The following is a 21,185-nucleotide window of genomic DNA, read 5'->3' as shown; positions in this document are numbered from 1 at the left end:
AATTTAAAATGCAAAGAGTTCCTATTTTTCACAGAATTGCCAATTACTCTTGATACAAGTTGTACCTCTTTAGATGGGTTCTATTACAGAAGCACTCTCAGTATGTCTTGGGTGTCAGGCACACTGAATCAGCATGGGGACTTTAGTGATTCATATTGCTGGCTGCTGCTGACTGACTAGCAGGATCAGTACAGGTGGTATAGTCCAAACACATCTGTAGCATAAGAACCCCTGTACTAGTTGGAGGTCTTTTTAAGTACTTGCCCTACCCTAATATTCTGGAGTTGCTGGTGTTTAGTCTTCATCCTTAATTCTGACTGTGTTTTAGACCAGAATTTCTCTCTCTCAAATTCCAATAGTATCTTTAGTATATTTCCAAAACAAAGTGGAAAAGTTCACAACTAAGGGATCTAAAGTAGAAAACCAGTTATAGTTGATGTTTGTCTTTTATTGTAGATGCAGGATCTGGTGTGGAAGAAGCAGAATTCAATTGGGATGAGTATTTGGAAGATACAGGAGCAACAGCAGCACCCCACGGCTCATTTAAACATGTAAGTTAGCATCTGGTCAATCTCTTCTTTTTAATGCATCCTTTATGCTGTAGTCACTGGAGAGCCATAATGTGAAGAAGTTCTTTTGATTTCAGATACTTGAGAAATCTAAATGCAGCCCCTTAGGTTTTTTGCTACTTTTTGGAGTCTAATAATGTCCCCACAGGTCCTATTAAGGAAGGATAACATTAGCAACAAGCATTTACTCCTGTTTTCTGCCTTACAAGGGACCCTTGTTTTTCCAGTTAGTGCTAGAGAGAGATCCAAATAGCTGCTGACTTGTATGTTTTTAGATGGAGAGTGACTTCCCTTCTTTGTCCCAGGATGCCTTGCTGCAAAGTGCAATCTTTTGCAGTTGGTACAAATGAAGTTAATTAGTCTGCAAAAGGCTTTCTGGATTGCCATCTTAAGACTGTCACTTATTGCCAATGAGGTTTCCACCATTGGCAACGTTTATTTATTTATTTATTTATTTATGGATTTTTATGCCGCCATTCAGCCAAAAAAGGCTCTCACGGCGGCTTACAAAAGTATTTCTTGAACGTTTTTCTCTCCCTCAAGTGTGGACACAGATTAATGTTGTTTTGTTTAATATTTAACCTGAGGAAGAGACTCAAAAGCTGGCTCGTTACTTTGTGATTTTCGGTGGCCTTAATAAAGGTAATACGCCTCTGTTTTGCATTAGTGGATAGTATAACTTCCATAGTAGTCTCAAGCAATGTACAGCATTGTCAGAATAAGTTAACTTTTTGTTGGAACGCTTGGATATCCTGAATGGCAAAAAATTGTAGTGAGCCCAGCCTGTGTTATGATACTGCAACACCAGTTATGAGAGGCTGTCATAACCCAACTGATATGCACTATAGTGTGTGATCATCCCACTTAAAGTCAGTAGACCTTCCTTAAGGTTAATAGATTGTAGAATAAGGGAAAGACTGGAAAAATAATAGGTTGTATCTATATTATTTTTATTATATTTATTTCACACCTTTTTTCTCCTGCATTGCAAGGAACCCAAGGCTGTTTACATGGTCCTTCTCCTCTCCATTTTATCTGCACTATAACCCTGAAGAGTAGGATAGACTGAGAGTCACAGAGGCCTTTGCTAGACTTACCTGAAAATTCGGGACTGACGAGGGGAGAGCCCGCAATGCAACTATCACAGGCTCTCGCCTTAATCTACACCTCAAGCGCGATGAGGTCAAGAAAAGACCTCTCGCGTCCACCATTTTTGTTTCTTTTGAATAGGGCTGGATGTGCACAAACGCTCGTGCGCAGAGGTGAGGGTTTTTTTTTGTAAAAAAAACGTTTCCCCGCTCCCCCCACCCTGCTCCCGATGGGCGCAGCACTCCTGGGGAGCACTGCGCCCCGTGCGTGGCTCCCGGCTACTTGCGAATAATCGTGCACAACTGGAGAAGCCACTTTGAAGGGACACACGCTCACAGTCAGCCCAAGACCGCGAAAAAACCTGGGCCAAAAGTGGTGCCCACTATCCCAGGGCAAGGGAGGGTTGATCCCTGCCTGAGCCCGGGATCCCCTGTGCATCTTCTAGATGCACGGGCGATCCCAGGTATCAGCCTGGGATAACCCTTCGTCTAACTAAGGCCCCAGTGAGCTTCATGGCCAAGTGAGGAGTAGAACCCAAATCTGCCAAGTCCCAGTCCAATGCTCTAACCACTATGCTTCACTGGCTCCACTGCACAGTATTGTAGGTTTCTGTAGACTTTGATTGTACGTTAACATTTTGCAAACTTATATTTGGGCAGGGTGTATCCATTGGTTTCCATTTTTTTAATGCTCTAACAGCACAGAGTTGCTGGGATAAGAGAGTTTGGCATAGCAGAGCTAACTTTGTTACTTACCAGGGAGAAGGCCTTGTTAAGAGGCTAGCTGGTTGTTGATTCACATTTGTATGTAGTTTAGGAAATGTACATGGTCGTGATTTCTTCCTGGAAGCAGCACCTGGAGAAGGGAGGAGCCGAATGTATATATATAAGGCTTTAGTCCTTTAGAAGGAGGGAAACAGAGATTGTGGGGGAAAGAACATAGGCAAGTAGGCTCTTTATATGACCAACAATGAAGTGTGTTGTTTTACACGTTGTTCTTTTAAATATGTATGTAGCTTTCACTGAGGAAACATGCTAAACCAAATTTCTGACTTTGTAGTTCTTGGCTGATTTGTTTTGTTTTGTTTTTTGAGTTCAGCTTAAATGCAGGCCATACAGCAAAGAGACCTAAAAAAAAACGAAAAACAACTGGGCAAAGATCAAATTGGGATATCACTAGTAATTTTCCTCTGCTAAACTGCTACTTTTAAGGATTTAAGTCCAGAGTGCTGCTTCAATTATTCTGTATTTATTTCTACACTTTTCTGGGTTTTTCCTTCCTGAACTAAGGTCACTTTTTGTGCCTAAATCGGTGCTTTGTGAACTACACTTGCAATGTAATTAACCTGCAGAAGGCTTAATGTAATACCTTTGCAATGCAACTGACATTATTTGTCTATTAAGACTGTGTTCTGAAGATAATTTTATCTTAAATAATCATTTTACTTTCACCCTTAGTAAAAGTCTTCTATAATATTGTACATGAAAAGGTAGAATAATATTTAATATTCAGGCAGCTGTATACAGATATAACATTTTATCACCACATTTTAAATGGAAAGTTACTTTTCCTCACAGCTGTCTTCAGCTCTGCAGTATATGCAGACATTAGAAACCGGGTGTAGGAGGTATACAAAGTTAACAATCTTCTGATAATCAAATCTGCCAATTAAACAATCTAACTTTATGTTTATAATTGCTGTAGTCAGGTCTGTAATACATATCAAGTGCCATTTTTTTCTTTTCAGCCAAGCTACAATTTGACAGTTACTCCTTGCAAAGAAAAAAGAGGCTGTAATCCTATGCCCACATACCTGGGAGTAAGGCCTCATCTACACCATGCAGGATATAGCGGTATGAAAGCGGTATATGGCATGTGTCAATGGGCCCCAACAGTTGTCAGTGCACTTCAATACCGCTATAAAGCAGTAGTGTGGCTCTTGCCTGTTATATACCACTTTCATACCACTTTCATAGTGCAATGTCTTGCCTGGTGTAGATGAGGCCTTAGTCTCATTGAATTCAGTTTGACTTGCTTCTGAGTAAACATGTATAGGATTGCACTGTAAATTAGTTCACTTTGTGTTTCATACTATTGCAGTCTTGCCTGACTACCAAAAGAGGGTGCTGTTTGAGCATAAGAGAGAATGTTATGAATATGTTGGTTCTAATCCAGAAATATTCCAGCCTATCTAGTTAGTAGGACATGCATCCAAGTGAGACATGCAGCTGAGGATTGCGTGCCTATATATTTTAAATTGCTTGCTTTTCTCTTGTTCTCTCTTCATTCCTGCTCATCTTTCTTAGATTGTGAGCCCTTTTGCAGGGAGGGGAAGAATTTGTTCTTTCTCCATTTTATTTTTATGGTTGTATTACATTAGGCTACCTTTAGTGCAGGAAACACATTTCTACGTAGCTGCTTGATATATCTGAGGCTGCTGGCAGGACAAAGGAGGGGATGTATAGGTTAGCAGAAAATACTTCTGTTTTAATGCAGTGTTAAATAAAAATGATTTTGAGGTCCAAATTGGAAATTGTGAACTTCAATTTATGGAGTAATGAAGAACCTCCCTTTCTTTTGTTACGTTTGTCTTGGTGCACGTATGCTTGAACATTACTTCCAAAATCAGCCAACCTTTGACCCTAATTGAAAAGGAACATCAAGGCGACTGGTAGTCAGTAACCAAACAGCTGTACTGATATGACTGAAGTGTTGCAAAGTATTTTGGTTTCAAAGGGAAAGGGACCCAGCCTGGTTTCTGCGCTGGCTTTACTTCCAGTGCTAAATGTATTAACTCCGTGGAACACACTTCCCCAGTAAAGCCCATTTCATAGTGACTTTTCCTACATAGAGGTAATCTCCAGCTAGGATTTACAAATGTAAAATTTTAAACCAAATGGGGGGAACTGTATTGGCCAATAACATAACTTTTTTGTGAAACTCCAGACTTTCAGAATTGAATATTCTGTAAAGAATAGAACAGTAATGAAAGCAAATGTAGTTAGCAGTGGTGTTCAGTTCTTAAAGGTTTTTTATATATGTCATACACAAAGACGGAAGTATAAATTCTTGCCATTTAAATGCACTGAAAATGCATTCTCTTCCTCCCCACACAAACAATTGTGATTAAAGTGCTTGGGCTGTTAATGTACATACAATGGGCCTTCTTAATATCAAGTGAAGGCAGACAATAGTGCGCTATGATAATTTAAAGTAAATTCTTCTTTGCTTTTAGTGGCATATTATCTTATAGATGCTTACAAATGGAATGTCGTAATCTCTTCTATTCTGCTGGGTATTGTAGATTGGCTATTGTTGTTGTTTTAGTTTTTTACATTGCTGTTTTTATGATGATGGGATGTGAATGTCCCTTTTCCAGTCTCCTTTGCGTTTCACAAAATGTTTGAGCAAATACACTGGTGAGCTTTCATCAGATACTGCTAAGTTAATTTTATACATCGTTATTCTGGCCATAGTTGCCTTTTTGGTGATGGCAGAAACATAATGAGCAGTGATCAATTCTACTCGTTGCTTTTGGGAGTGCTGTAAGCTGCAGCAGCCTTAATTGTCTTTTTCTGGGAATAGGTTTGAAACTCTTCTATTTCTGATGTTCCTTCCGAACCCCCATTCGCTTGTTACTTTTGTCCTCCTCACTTTGTCCTGAGAAGCATAGATTCCATTGTCACAGTTCCTTAGCGACAACTTTCTTTCAGTTTTTACATGCATTTTCACTTGATCACCAGCTCATTAAAAAAAATCCTTCTGCATCCTTGTTGGTATATTAATTTTCCAAATTTTTGCTACATTCAGATAGCCCACTGTAGAGAATTCAGATTTTTTAAAAAAGTGCTATCTCTCCTAGATTCCTCATTAGTGCTTTCTATCCATGTTAGCATACTTGAGTGTGCAAATCAGCTTTTCTGAAATAAATTGTCCGGCTGATTTATTTATTTGTTTTTTATATTGCTTACCATATTTTAAAAAATAAATATATGACTTCTGCTGTTGACATTGTTTTCTTACAATTGTATCTAAATCTTGTGTTCACCTTTCCCACAGTACCAAATTGATTCTTCACTGGCCAAATCAGATCTTTAAAAAGCTGCTTAGTTTCTACATCACCTTTTAAAAACAGATGTTTCTGACCTGTGCTAAATGTTTTACAGTTAGAATTGTTATGGTATTGAAAGCTCATCAGATTGTAACCAGAGCCTTCTTGATTCCTTTTTTAGGTGGACACTAGTCCACAAAATGGCTTTTCACCAGGCATGAAACTGGAGGTTGCAGTCAAGCCTGGCCCTGACACATACTGGATTGCCACAATCATTACCACTTGTGGGCAGCTACTACTATTGCGATATGATGGTTATGGAGAGGACCGCAAGGCTGACTTCTGGTGTGATATCATGACAGCAGATTTGCACCCAATTGGCTGGTGTGAGCAGAACAAGAAGACCCTCAAAGTGCCTGAAGGTACCCATTTACCATGGGATGAAGAGCAGGTTTGGCTCTAGTGCCAAACTTGTAAGCCTTCAGTAACTATTTTTAGTAAACCTCTTGCCAGTTGATATAACTTTCTGGGCCAACGTCTCCATTCAGAGTTTCTTGATAATCTTTTGTTTTCAGTTTACCACAAACCTTTACTTAGCATCAGTTTGCTGTAACTTTGCTGTAGCATCTGTGAGCCAGCTGTACATGAATCCATTTATTTCTTTTAGCTATTTGTCAATGTACTTGTTGGGCCCATTAATGTCAGTAATGAAAATCTGTCTCTGTTTTCATAATAGTTAAACTTTAGTTAAACTATTATTTAGTCAAACTAATAATAGTTAAACCCTAGAAGTGGCCTCCAGCCCTCAACTCGAAATGTAGATACTGAACTCACAAAAATATTCTTAACTACTGTTTCTGAGAAATGCAGAAGTTGCAAACCTGTTTGGAAATGAACATGAAGGCCTACTTTTGACCTTCCCAGGATAAATCCAATACATTTTGCTTGTTATAGCAAGAGTAAATATTAACTGACTACTTTTTTCATTATTTTAGGAATCAAGGACAAAATTTCTAACCAGGTGGAATTCCTTCAGCAGACTCTGAAAGGAGCATGCAGTGCCCCTGCCAACCTTTTAGAAGGAGTAAGTGTGCACACAGCAGTAAAGAGACTTTGCTGTACTTAAGCATTAAATCAATGCAAACAATTTTATAATACATTTTGTAGCTGCAGTCATGGAGGTTTTGTTTAATTGGCTAATTTAAAGGGGCACAATTAAATGGAAGTTAGAGAGTAATCCTAACCCCTATAAAGGGTTTTTCAAGGAGGTTAGGATGGGGCAGAGGAGCCAGTCAGACAACAAAGAGGAGTTCCACCAGTAGAGCTCAATGTCAACACCAGAGCCCCCTGTTTCACCCACAGAAATCTCTATAGGTGTAGGAATAACAGCAGTAGGAAGGCCCAGTTTGGGGTATGCTAAGGATGGCTTTGAATTCCACTGGATCCAAAGCTCCCTTCCTGACCCAACATGCCCCAGGGTTGTGACCTCAAATGACGCCAGCTCCATGCTGACATAAAAACTGGACATCCCCCAACCTAACAGGAATAAGCAGATAGAGCTATGAAAATTGCGGATTGTCTACTACGAAACTCTCCCCTCCCTCCCCACCCCCCATCTCCCACTTAGGATTTCTCTTTTATAAAGTTACTTTAAGAACGCTAAGCATTATAACCTGGCTTAGTGACCGTCACATGCATTACTGAACCAGGGCAAGAACAGATGAGGGGAATGTGCAGTAGAGGGGCTGTACTAGATTCCACAGTATGCTCCCGTTCCTTCAATACTGTGTTATCTGTACAGCACCATGTACACTGATGGTGCTATATAAATAAATAATAATAATAATAATAATAATTTATGTTCCATTTGGGCAAAGTAAATCCCAGAGAACCACTTAGTTAATATTCTGCTATCAAAAGCAGTACTTGGCCTGTTTTTGGATAGTAGAACATTTTGCCATTTGCTTGTCTACATGACTATTTGAGCAGGGGATAAACTTCTGGGATACATGTGGGTACATACAAATTTGAGAGATGCAAAACTGGAGGCCAGAACGTCGTACACAATGGTGATTTAAAGTATAAACAATAAATTTTGGCTGGGTTCTGATGTAATGACAAGCTACTTCTTATGAGAATGAGCCTTGGGCTCATGTATGGGTGGTAATGAAGGATGGGAAAGAGTTAAATTATTCTCTGGATTGGAATAAAATCGACCAGAGAAGAATTTGGGCATTACAATATTAAATGTGGATTTGAGGTCTTGGAAACATCTCTAATGTGAAACTCATGCAGGTTGAATGACTGCTGTTTTGAAGAGTTAAGCTTGCATATCTCTTCTTAATATACATTTTACATGATTAAGGACTCACTTTGATTTTGTTTATATATAATGTCCCTTTGCTTGCTTGATTTGTTTAAAATAAAAATATTGGAGTCCCATAGAACTGGAAAGGATTTTTTCCACAGTCTCAAAGATAGTCAGTGCTATTTGCTGTTTTGCAAACAGCCTGGCAGAGGCATCTCGTGAATGAATACAGGTATTACAAAATAATATATTTAAATAATATATTTAAAGATGCCTGCCCTGTGCTACACCACCCCATGCTTTGGTTGCAGGGAGAATGGTGAAGTACTTCTGTATTCTAATTTTCAATAGGGCACATGCTTAATCTGAAGTAAGCACCGTAACACAGATAACTAACAACTCTATTTAGAACCGCTGGCATATTTTAATGGTCTAGATGAGAGAAATAGTAGGAAATGGCAGATCCCTTACCTTTCCAGACTGATCTTGAACCTGATTACAAGTACAGCCATGTCATTGACCTCGGTAACACAAAGAGAGAGGGCAAGGGCATTAGATCTAGCTGTGTGGGAAGGGATCCGTTACAAGACTTTTTAGGAGAAGGCGCTGTTTGAAGGTGGACTCTGTAAAAATGACGTAGCAAACTTATTTACTAGCATGCCTTCACAGATTATAAGAGTTTTTAAAGTTCATTTTCTCAGCCCTGAATTGGGAGGAAAATCCCTTGACAGGAAAGCATGGATGCAAATGGAAGCTCCAGCTTTTATAGGAATTACAGAGTGCCACGCTCTTGGCTATGCAGCTGTCAAGCGTTTCAGTGGAAGCTGCAGTGCTGCGAACTGGAAATAGAAAAACATTATCCCATTTTGCCTGACTTCCTATTTTGCTTTCACTGAGCTAACAGTTAAGAGTGGGAGTTGTCTTGTATAGAACTCAGCAAGAACAATGGAGTTTCATATTTTGTCTTAAGGTCTTTTCAGAGTAGGTGAAGGAGCACAGTCATCAGTCACCTTTTTTTCCTCCATTTTGCTCTGCAGCTCCACCGAGGGAAGAATCCTTTGGATCTCATTGCACCTGGTTCAAGACTAGAATGTCAGCACTTGAAAGATTCCCTAGGAGCGTGGATAGTCAACGTTTTGGAAAACATTGGCGGAAGGCTCAGATTGCGTTATGAAGGACTGGGAGATTCAGACCAGTTTGACTTATGGATGTTCTACTTAGATCCTTTTCTCCATCCAGTGGGTTGGGCATCTCAACAAGGATACATTCTTGAGCCTCCTTTAGGTACAAAACTTCTTTTCCCCCTTTCATAAACCTCTAGTAATATCTGTTATGTTGTCTCAATTCTAAGGATCTTTCGATCCAGTCAGAAATAACCAGGGCTTGGCCAAGAAGGATGCAGACACCAAATGAATGACATGTAACTGTTGAGAAATCAGGGGCTTTCCGTTTTCTTCTAAAGTTTACTTAAGCTGCCCACTTGCACAATTGCCATGCCTCTATGTAAACAGCTGAGAGAGCTTCGGCTATGGGGTAGTATATAAATGTAATAAATAGAGGCAAATTGCTCTAAATAGCTAGAGTTTGGTAGTTCTTTTGTCTGTAAATGAACTTAGAATAACCAAAGCAAATATTTTTGGCTTCTTGGCTGGGAGATGTACTCTTAGGTACAACCTAAAGGTACACATACCTAGTGCACTAGAGATAACTTTTAAAGATTCCTTATGGACACCTTGCTTTCCCGCATCTGTATCTGCTAACTGCTTCTTAGGCCTTTGCTAGACCACGGGTTAGCCCAGGGTGAACCCCGGGCTCGCCCCTGTGCATCCAGTTGACGCACAGGGGATCCCGGGCTCAGGCAGGGGTCAACCCTCCCTTGCCCTGGGGAAACGGGCTCCAGTTGTAGCCCAGTATTTCCCATGGCCTCAGGCTGAGCCCGAGACCGCGAGCGTGTAGACTGTTCCGCCGCTTTTCCCGGCCACCGCAATTACTCGCGAGTAGCCGGGGAAAGCGGTGGACAGGGCGCAGCGCTCCTCAGGAGCACTGTGCCCATTGGGGCAGGGGGAGAGATCGCGGACGGGAGGGAGATCGGGGTGGGGGTGGGGAACAGCGACATATTTTTTTAAAAAAAACCCATAACATTGCCACTCGAGCGTTCCTGTGCAGCAGCCCCTTTAAACAAACAAACAAAAAATGGCGGATGCGACGTGGCTTTCCTGCAGCCCGTCGCATCTGACGTCTGGATTGGAGCAACGGCCCGTGCTACTTGTACAGCGGGCTCACCCCTCCTCCCACATGGATTCCCAGGTAGGTCTAGCAAAGGCCTTAGTCCCCTAAATGTAAAAAGCAATTAGAATTCTGCATAAGAACTGGTAAAAGGGAATCTTAGTAGGAAATACGGCATGCATGCCTTGAGGGCAATTTAAAAAAACATTCAGCATGGGATTCATAGGGAGTGCTGATGAGGAGGAAATTTGCTCCGCACATTATTGACTTGACCATGACAGGAGTAGTGTAAAGGATTCATATTTGCCGTGCTGTACTCTTCAGGTGATAACAAGCTACCCTTCTTTTATTGAAGCTGTTAGACACTTGAAAGCTGAGGCAGAATGGCAGGAGATCCTAGCAAAAATAAAAGAGGAGGAAGAAGAATCTTTGGTGCCCACTGATCTATTTAAGGTACGACAACTGGGATTTGCCCTTGAGCGCTTATACCAAATTGTATGGTTATATATAATAGCTACAAAAAGTAATTGCTGAAAACCAACCACATGAGGCTATTTTACTTAGGGTTTTTTGCCCATTGGATCTCATAGGCTCCAGGTGAGTGAGTGAGTTCTTGGAATGTACATAAGATAATGTATTAAAATCAATGTGCAGATACAGTGTTGACTTCCCCAGAGGCAGACACAAAACTCCAACCAAATTATAGTTTTGAAACAATTTCCAAAGGTGCTTAGCTTTGCCAGGCTTTCAGAGGTAGAGGATTTCCTCATAGTGGGACAGCCACCAAAAACACCTCACTACGTGTTCTTAACGTCCAAACTACTTACCTGCTCGGACATTAAGGCCATCACCTGAGGCCCATCTCCAGTTTCCTCTGCCAAATGCCCCAAAGCATGTGGCTACAAGAGAGGGCTTTTTCAGTTGTGGCCCCCTATTTGTGGAATGCTCTCCCCAGAGAGGCTTGCCTGCCAACTACAATATGGATTTTCTAAGAACTGTTTTAGTGCTTTTAATATTTATTCTGCTGCTGGTTTAAATTATGAAGTTGTGATGGTTTTATTCTTTGCTGCTGGTTTTATCTTGGTTTTATTCTATGTTGTTTTTACTATAGATTGTTAATGTATTCTACACCACCTAGAGAACTTCAGTTATTGGGTGGTTTTAAAGTACAGTAAATAAATAACAAAAACTTGGCATTCAGTTGATATTGTTCAGAGGCCACTCTTGGCTGGTCTTAAAGAGTGTGCTGGAACATAGTGGAGCAGGAAGACTCAAAGATATATTGGACCCAGACTGTTTGGCGTCCCTTGAAATTCTGCTTAGAAGAAGTGTTGAACAAAGTCGATCCTATTGCACTCAACATTTTCCAATTGACCTACCTTTCCTTTGAACTGGCCTTCTGTGGAAAGAAGAGTTATTGTCCCCCCTAAAAAATGAAAGTGAGAGATGGTTGTTAATGCTATTACAGTTTTGTAGTATTCAGTGCTGGAGACCTGCTTCTTTCTACCCAATTTCCTGGATTGTTTTTTGTTTTTATAATAAATGGTCCCTCCATGGATCAGAAGAGTATTCCTTTGGATTTTGTTTTACAGCTTTCATTATGCTGCTAATTAGAAATTCCTAGGTGGAAAAGTATTGTCGCAAATCCCAGTCCCATTGAAATGAAAAGAGAATGCCATGTCCACCTTCGTAAGAGAGCAATTGCTGCCAGCTTTAATTTGCTGGTTTCCTGTAAACTGAATAACTTTCAAATGTCAAGATGAACTAGTGTGACGCTCATTGAAATATTAAAGGATGAGATTATATCTTTCATTGTATCAGGGAAAGATACACTGCATCTCTCGTTTTCTACTATGAACAATTTTCTGTCTCCGAGCTAATTAACATTTTCCCATTGCCATTTTTAGGACAAGCCTGTGGTTGGAACGCACTCCTTCTCAGTGAACATGAAGTTGGAGGTTGTCGATCCAAAGGCCCCTTTTGCCATCTCCCCTGCTACAGTTACAAAGGTGCCAAAAGATGTTCTGAAGTGCCTTAGCTGCCGGATGTAGCTTTCTCTTTCCCTTTTCCCTTCACTGCAATGAAAACTGTTCTGTGTAATGCCGTATCTTCTAATACTTAGGGTTGCCTTAAGCCAAGGATAGTGTTGCAAGGCGTTTTGATATCTAATGCAAAAACATGCTCACACCCCAAATCCGCTTTCAGTTCCATGCTTAAGCTCCATGACATCTGAAGAGGAGGAGGAGTAATATCTTTAAGAAAGAGTAGAGTTTCTTTTCCTCACTAGTCAGTAACTGTAAAAGCCCTTCAAGTCTGACATTAGATGGTGTGGCATACAGGGCAAGACCTTTTAGTATTCCCAACCCTTGAGCCCTAACACCGAGCCTTAAAAATAACGGCTAGTGCAACCTTCCCAAACCTGATGCCTTCCAGATGGGTTGGACTACAAGTGCCAGTATGCTCTGCTAGCTGGGGCAATACTGGGTGTTGTAGTCCAGTGCGTCTGGAGGGCATCAGGCTGGGGAATGCTTGAGCTAATGTAATCTGAATTGCAGGTCTGAACCTTTTTTATCTGAATCAAGAGAAACTCTTCCATTTCAGTCCATGCACAAAGATATGGCAACGATAGCAATAAGCTATAATAGTAAAAGTATTGCATTAAAATCACCATTAAAATTAGAAGTTCATACCTTTTCAGGTCCAGGTGACTTCTGGATTTTATATTTTATAAAATAAAGGATCAGCCATTGCATGTTTGTGTGTATTGCGGGTGGGGAGGGGTGGTTGTTTTTGCCCCAGCACTGCTAAATACAATCTGAAACTTGCACATTTATTTGATATAGCATAATAAAGGTACTACTTTTGGTTGGTCCTTACAAAGGTACTATTTGTGGAATTGTTCTTACGTTCCAGCACTGCTTCCTTTGCTTTCATTTTTTCAATGACCTCAAGCTGGTGTTTGCCTTCACAGAGGCTAGTTTTAGAAAATGATTCCCGTAGGGTTGGGAGCTGGAACTATGCCAGTTCTTCTTCGTGGGCTCTGTGCATCACACATACGGGCTCTGCGCCTGCGCGGAGCCTCACTTTGGGAAGATTCTAAAGCTGAAGAACGGTTTGGCGGGAGCCCTCCCCCACCGTCTCAGTATGCATGTCTAGTGGGTTCCCGCCTTTCCCCTCAGTTCCTTGAGACTGCCAGGAACGGTCTCATTACCAAGGAGAAAAACAAATAACCCCACGGGTTTTTTGACACCAACAATTTTGACACCATAGAGGGGGCGGTTGTGTGACTGCACAGATGACCACTCGAAGAATCACAGTTACAGGTAAGCAACCTGTTGCTTTTGCCAACTAAGATCTTTGCAGTAGTTGATAAATCCCAGACTAGCTGGTAACGTTTCTGGGATAGATGTCTTTCAGGTGACCTAATAAGATACATAAGAAGCCGCAAAGCAAAGTATCCCAGGGGTGAGAAATCTGTGGCCCTCCGGATATTGGTGAATTACAACTTCATCATCCCTGATTATTGCCTCTTCTGACTGGAATTCAGCAACAATGGAGGAGAACAGCTTCCCCAACCCTGGCATAACCTGTCCTTCCAATCACACCATTGATTTTCTTCCGGAAGGACATGATGTTATTACAGTTACAACAGTTGTCATTAACATTTTTAAATGGTAGAAGACTCTTTTTTTTATTTGTAAAAGACATGTAAACACGATCTGCCAAACATTTTAGAGGATGATGCATTTCTTCCCCTCCCTCCCCCACTTTAAAAATTATTGCCATGAAATGTTTTTTCCAGTACCAATAAAGGCACTGAAGGTCTTTTGGGTCCTATTGGTTTCACTGGAATTTCGTACACACCCTGTTGCTCTCTGAAAACCAAGACCACGTAGATTATATCCAATGTTAGTCCCATTCATTTCAGTGGGTCTACTCTAAGTAGGACTAACATTAGATAGAATCTATTGGTTCCCAGGTCTTTAAGGAGCCACTCTGTTTGGGGCATTCAAATTGAGTGTACTTGCTTATGTGGTGCACTTTTATTGCAATGAGCACGCTACAGAATCCAGGAGACAAGTATTATTGACAAGTGTGCAATTTTACTATAAATTAAAATTGTACCTGTAAGGTATTTGTAGGCAAATATCTCTGCCTCCTTTTGTTATAAAAATAGCTTCCTTCTCACTTCAGAACTCTCACTTCTTGTATAGATGTCATCCTGACTGTGTCTGGAAAATAGTTCTTATGTCACTTTCTCAGCAGTGAACCATCACGACAGCTCTAACATCTGAAATGTCGACACTGACAACTTTTTTTTTTTGCCTCAACAACATTGCCTTTCCCTTACCTCTTCTAAGATGCCTCATCACGGTTTTGACATAAAATATTTTATCTGTTTGATCAATCTGTTGGATTGTCTTCTCACAGTCTTATGCTCTGTCTTGCTACGTGTCTCCGTCTCCAGAACAGCTACAATCCTGCTGCTGGCCACAATCTAAAATTCAGAAGCTCATTATTGCATCCATCTTTTTAATTGCAGTTCTCCTAGGCCTAATCTACACCAAGCAGGATATTGCACTATGAAAGTGGTATATAAAAGGCAGAAGCCACACAACTGCTTTATGGTGGTATTGTAGTGCACTGACAACTGTTGGGGCCCATTGACACATACCATATACTGCTTTCATACCGCTATATCCTGCTTGGTGTGGCTCCTGCCTTTTATATACTGCTTTCATAGTGAAATATCCTGCTTGGTATAGATTAGGCCCTAGTCATAGGTCACTCTGCTGCTGACTACTTCTTCTTCTTCTTCTTCATTTAGTTTGTTTTCTGGTCAGAGAAAAAACAAATATCGTGATAGCAGTTGCTTTAAACAGCCCCTTTTTATTTATCTCCTTTTTCTCTTTCTTTTTATAGAGTAAGATTCGTCTCTCACATTATTTCAATGTCTCCCAGTTTAAACTATTTTGGCTCCTTCTCTACCTATATATTTTAATTCATTAATCCAGATTAGACTTTTTCCCCTTTAACTTTTCTTCTTGATAAACTTTGCATCCTTTGTTGCAGTTTTTATTTTTATGACAGAATGTTTCTCCTGAACGTACTTGCCAGTCTTTTCATTCTAATCTCTTCTAAGAAAAGTTCGCAATCTGCCTACTAAATTTGCTTATTATACTTTACTTTTCATCTAGAGCTTAATTAACTTATAAAAAACCTGTTTTGGAAACCTCTTATTTAAGGGTTGTTTTAAATCTGTTACTGTTTTTTAAAAATCTTTGCGCTGCTGCTAGGCTTTATTTTGGTTTTTACTTCTATTTTATACTGTAATTATAAATGTTTAAACTTCTTTAAGTGTACCTTGTGTTGTATTTTATGGCTTTAATTGTTGTGAACTGCTTAGAGAGCTTCTGCTATAGGGAAATATAGAAATGTAATAAATAAATCATAAATAAATTTCAGAAAGTTTCTATACCACCTTTTTCTTTTTTAAAAAAACAAAGTGGTTTACAAAATAAAATCATGATAAAATACAATAAAACAAATGATGAAAGCAATAAAATATATTTTAAAAAACAGGGATAGCTGACAGTGTTACTGGTCAGGGAAAAGCCTGGGCAAATATGAGAGAACGTGGTATTTCAGATAACCTAGTCCTCAGCTGTTTAGGGCATTATAAGCCAGCAATAATACCTTAAACATGGCTCAGTAGCTGGCAGCCATCTTAAGCTTCAGTATAACTTTGTGTGCGCATTCTTACCCTCCCATTTTTTCTCTTGTGTTATCCCTTGTGTCTTTTTGTCAGTATCTAGAGCAAGATACTTTGGGTAGATGCCTATTTTATTTTATTTTTTGTTCTTTTGAAAAGATAAAAGGTGTATTTTTGATGCTTTATAAATAATGGCAAAGAATTTCACAACTAGTTCCACCTGTCCAAGAGGTCTTTAGACTTGTATTTCTCAAATGGCAACACCTTCTCCCATTCCATATGACTACCTATTTTGAAACTGAGGTGACTTTCCAAAGCATTGTAGAGGCCAGCTGCTCAAAGAAAACGAGTCTGTAACCTCCAGCAGGCATGTCCAAGTCCTCAGGCACACTTAACATAGCTCTTTTGGATCTTAGCCAATAAAAAAAAATTTTTTGGCAAGCTTAGTACAGGAAATGGTATCTCTGAAACCGTTTGATAATGTAAAACTAAGTCATTCCTCTACCTTCTTGCAGGTGTTCAATGATAAATATTTCATGATAGAAATAGACGATTTGCGACCAGAACATACCACAAGCCGGTCTTACATATGTCATGTCAACAGTCCTGGTATTTTCCCTGTTCAATGGAGTCTAAAGAACGGCTTACATCTCAGTCCTCCGCCTGGTGTGTATATGTAGTCTTTCTGCACTTGTATCAGCAGTTTTCTGGAACGTTGTGCTTTTGTATCTGAAAATACTGTGTTCCGCAAGCTAGCATTGGTGTTTCTTGAGTTATATTGCAGATACTTTGAGAATTTAATAGCATAATACAGGTGAGGTAAGATTTGTCATAGTAACTATAAAAGTAGGTCTGGGACAGGCTTTTCAACTACTTTGCAAAACAGATTTATGAATGATTTATTTATTTATTTATTTATTTATTTATTTATTTATTTAGCACCATCAGTGTACATGGTGCTGTACAGAGTAAAACAATAAAATATCAAAACCCTGCCACATAGGCTTACATTCTAATAGAATCATAATAAAACAATAAGAAGGGGAAGAGAATGCACCAAACAGGCACAGGGTTAGAGTAAAACTAACAGTATAAAAGTAACATCAAAATCAAGGCATTAGTGTGCTTTCAGGAAGTATTTGCATAATACTAGCTCAAGGGAGGCAATGTAGTGTAGGAGAATGGTGGCGAGACTAAAGCTTAGAAGCTCAGTGGGTAACCCTGGGCTTGTCACCATCTCTTAGTCCAGAGGTGCAGAACCTTAGGCTCTGGGGCCAAATCTGGCCCTCTTGGGGTCCCAATCCAGCGCTTTGGGGTTCCCCATATGGCCACGCCCCCTTCGCCTGGCCCTATTATTTATTATTATTATTTATTTATTTATATAGCACCATCAATGTACATGGTGCTGTACAGAGTAAAACAGTAAATAGCAAGGCCCTGCCGCATAGGCTTACAATCTAATCTACCTCCTTTTCCCCCAACCACCAATGACCTGGCTTTGTGCCTTTTCCCCACCTATTCTAAAAGGTTAAAATTATTATTAGTATTAGTATTAGTATCCCGCCTTTTGCCCAATACTGAAATGCCTCTCCTCTTTTACTGGCAGTAATAGCTTTAAGGTAAAATATGCTGGTATTTTGCCCCCAGGTACCTTCACAACAGGGTTCTTTATTGCTACAATAATTGCAAAAACACGTACTTCTGAGGAGCTGCATCAGTTCCAAACACTGCCTCAGCTCCAAATCCTTCACTAAGAGAGGGGGTGGGGAGAGGCCCCACACAGGCTTCCAGGAGGAAAAAGAAACTAGCAAGTTCTCCTATATACATACATCATAACCCTCTCTAGTTCTTAATGAGTTGCACTGCTGCTACAGATATCACAACACACACTACATTTCCCTTTGAAACACAGACAAATCTGAGCACACACTAAAATCCTGGACTACTAAATTAATGTTCACTTCCCATCAGGGAAGACACCCCCCCCCCCAAGAAAAGGCTTAAAATTAGTCAGGGAGTTTTTGCTCGAGTTATAGATTGCATTAACGTCATTCATTGGTTAAAAGCACTGAAAGGCAGGAGCTGGCTAGTTGTTCACAAACCGAATGGACAGAATAGTGGCTATACATTTTGCCTCATATCTCAGGTTCTACAAAGGTGAGATACTTGTGGGTTGTTGTTGTTGTTTTAATGAAAGCTGGAAATCAGGAGATTATAGCTCATCTGGAGAAAAGGGAAATGCCCTTCCTTGCCCTCCCCTATTGACATTCACGATGTTGCCCATATCTTTTTGGAGGAAATGTATGATTACCAATGCAATAAGAGTCACGTTTCTTGGTTTATAGGTTATCCTGGGCAAGACTTTGACTGGGCAGACTATCTCAAGCAATGTGGAGCTGAGGCTGCTCCCCAGAGTTGTTTTTCCTCGGTGAGCATTCACTTTGTTTGGTGATATATATTTTGTTTACAAAGCTTCTTAGTCACAGCACATAATATTAAAAACAAAGAGTTAAAATATCTTGCGGAGGGCAGGGTTAGGGCATGACATCATACCATAATGTCTAAACAGATGTTTGTAGCATTTAATACTTGCTTTATTCTACCAGAACTGATGGTATCACAAGTCTTTAAAATGTAGCAATGATCTTCTATGTTTTCTCATGATAGAATGCTTTCATGTGTTAAAAAAAAGAATAATACTGCACCTGGAAATTTAGCATATTTTGGGGAAAGCTGGGATAGAATCCTTCTCCATGACATATCGTTTTTTCAGGAGATTTTTTTATATATATTTTGACTGGGATCCAAACACAGGAAAGGGCTTTTTGTGAAGTTGCCAATTTTGCTTTCTGACTGTAAACCCTTGTATTCTGCTCCAGAGAGTCCCCCAACCTCCAGGAGTACCTTTTTGTAAGGGCGTGAGATATTGCAGTGGGAAGGGGAAGGTCTGGTCATATGCAGCCTTTTCAATCCTTCTCCAGTGTATGGAGGAGGAACTCCTGTGGGTACACACTCTTAGCCTGAAGTGGGGCAGCTGAGGCACAGGTTTATTACCTTGTTGGCTGTTTGTAGGAACCAAGCCTTCTTTTGTACATAAAGCAAGTTTCTAATGAGTCACGGACTTTTTGTCTTGTTTACTTTATTTTAAACGTTGCAAGCTGTGGATCTGAAGCTGAGCATCTCACATATTCTGCCACAAATGCATCCGTTTTTTTAAAAAAATGCATTTGGTTGCCTAGTTGAAATTCTTTTGGTGATCTAAAAGGGGCTACATTGGCTGATTAGATATTATTACCATCTCTGAGTGCTCGTTGATCCAAGGGTCCACATTGCCACTTACTTACGAAGTTTATTCTGAACAGTGTCCCTATGAGTATTTGAATCTGCTCTAAAAATGTACATTTTTAGATGTACATATGCCTAAATGGATATATTGCCTAAATGGATATATTGTGCCTAAATGGATATATTGTGTTTTGTTCATTTTAGCTAAATTCTGACCATGGTTTTAAGGAGAACATGAAACTTGAGTCTGTAAACCCAGAAGATCCACACGAAATTTGTGTTGCTACAGTTTCAAAGGTGAAGGATTCCTATCTCTGGCTTCAGCTGGAAAGTAAGTTACCTTTTGGAGGGTAGATATTTAGCATTTGGTTTGCCTTTCCCAAGTGTCATGTTAACGCCACTGCCTGGACGGAGTGTCATAAATCATTATCAGCTACTCCAAAAAAATGTCTATCTTTGTATTTGGTCTGTTTCTTATTACTGCTCCTGATAAAAACCTATACAAGAGACAATCAAAGTCTTGTATTCGTATTTGTTTTCCACATGTGAACCCTTTCAGGCTACTTAGACCTTATTCAAATGCACGGACACACGGACACACACACACACAGGGTATAGGGAGCCATGTATTCTGATATGTGTCGGATCACCACAAACAGTAAATTTGAGTAGCCCTGTAAGATTTCTGCATGTTATTTTAACAGGTTCTAAAATGCCGGTGCTTGAATGCATAGTGTGTGTGGAATCCATGAATATATTTCCAGTAGGTTGGTGTGAAACTAATGGATACCAGCTCAGACCTCCTCGCAGAGCAATAGGTATGAATAATGCTAACTATAATAGAATGTATTTTGGAGCTGAACAGATTGTACTACTTCTGAGTACTTTATATGCATTTCTCACATACAATAATAAAAAAAATTACATGCTGTCCTAGAAAGGAAAGGGGGAGAAGGTTGTAACACATTTTGAATTAATACTTTTCTGATCTCACTAGAAACTAATAATGAGTTATCAGAGCTGCAATAGGCAGGTAATGCACCAGTACCTGCATTTAGACTGGTGTTAGAGCACATTTTAGGAGTGAAATTGGAGAAATGCACATGTCTCAGTTCAGGAAGACGAAGAAAAAAAGTCTTGTGCACCCAGATGGGTTCAGCGTATGTTTTTGTTTTAATTGTTCTTTGCTCAGCTCCTCTTAAATTTCACAAGAAACGGGCATCCCAAACAGGTGCAAAACATGGCTGTAATCTGTAGCCTGCCCCCATACTGTGATTCTGCATGTAAAAGTTTGTGCTAGTTCTACAGTACCATAGGACACCTTTTAAAATGTTATATTGGTTCTTCATTGTGTTTCTGTTTGGTTTACAGTGAACAAGGAAAAGAAAATTGCAGTGGTCCAACCAGAGAAACAGTAAGTATTAAATGTATCACTCATCACTAACAGTGGCTTGTTTTTGAGAACCTTGAATACAATGACTGTTAGCCAGAGCTCAGCAGCTGAAAAATGTTTTTTTGGGGTTGAGGAATCATCTGCATTTCTTCCACATTGGCTTGATTGTTCTGAGCCAATGTGGAATCTTGATTGTACATAGATTTCATGAGAACAGAGCTTCTCTTAAAGCTTATAGTGGAGGTAAATCTCATCTGGAACCTCTTAATGGACTTTCAACTAATGAGCAAAACTTTTCCACTGTGGCAGGCAGATCGGGACATTCTTCTGTATATCACCTTCCAGTTCTGTTTGCCTATGGTAGAAAAGGCATTTATGCCATCATTCAGATGCTGCAAAAGTGCACTTTTCTGTGAGTGAGAAAAGTAACACACAGCGCAACCCCAAGTCCCTCAGGCACCAAGCCATTGCATTTCATTGCCCCACCTCTGTGTCTCATTCACTGGCTGGCACTCGGTTGCTGTTAATGTGAGCAGCACCTGTCACAGTCT

The 21,185-nt window shown here is 40.0% G+C and overlaps 1 protein-coding gene across 2 annotated transcripts in view; it reads left to right on the top strand.

The window, feature by feature from the left end:
- SFMBT1 (Scm like with four mbt domains 1) overlaps positions 1–21,185 on the top strand; it is a 91,257-nt gene that overhangs the window by 51,073 nt on the left and 18,999 nt on the right. For both annotated transcript variants that reach the window (XM_063121160.1, XM_063121159.1), the window contains exons 3-13: positions 457–551; positions 5,891–6,131; positions 6,705–6,793; positions 9,055–9,301; positions 10,599–10,696; positions 12,151–12,252; positions 16,472–16,622; positions 18,302–18,384; positions 19,446–19,572; positions 19,946–20,059; positions 20,613–20,655. In XM_063121160.1, the coding sequence (XP_062977230.1) occupies positions 457–551; positions 5,891–6,131; positions 6,705–6,793; positions 9,055–9,301; positions 10,599–10,696; positions 12,151–12,252; positions 16,472–16,622; positions 18,302–18,384; positions 19,446–19,572; positions 19,946–20,059; positions 20,613–20,655 (1,390 nt within the window). The remainder of the gene's footprint in view (positions 1–456; positions 552–5,890; positions 6,132–6,704; positions 6,794–9,054; positions 9,302–10,598; positions 10,697–12,150; positions 12,253–16,471; positions 16,623–18,301; positions 18,385–19,445; positions 19,573–19,945; positions 20,060–20,612; positions 20,656–21,185) is intronic.

The sequence above is a fragment of the Elgaria multicarinata genome, chromosome 3 (assembly GCF_023053635.1).
Source record: "Elgaria multicarinata webbii isolate HBS135686 ecotype San Diego chromosome 3, rElgMul1.1.pri, whole genome shotgun sequence".
NCBI lineage: Eukaryota > Metazoa > Chordata > Lepidosauria > Squamata > Anguidae > Elgaria > Elgaria multicarinata.
The sequence above is the reverse complement of the archived record's forward strand: the minus strand, read 5'-3'. Positions and strand labels throughout refer to the sequence as shown.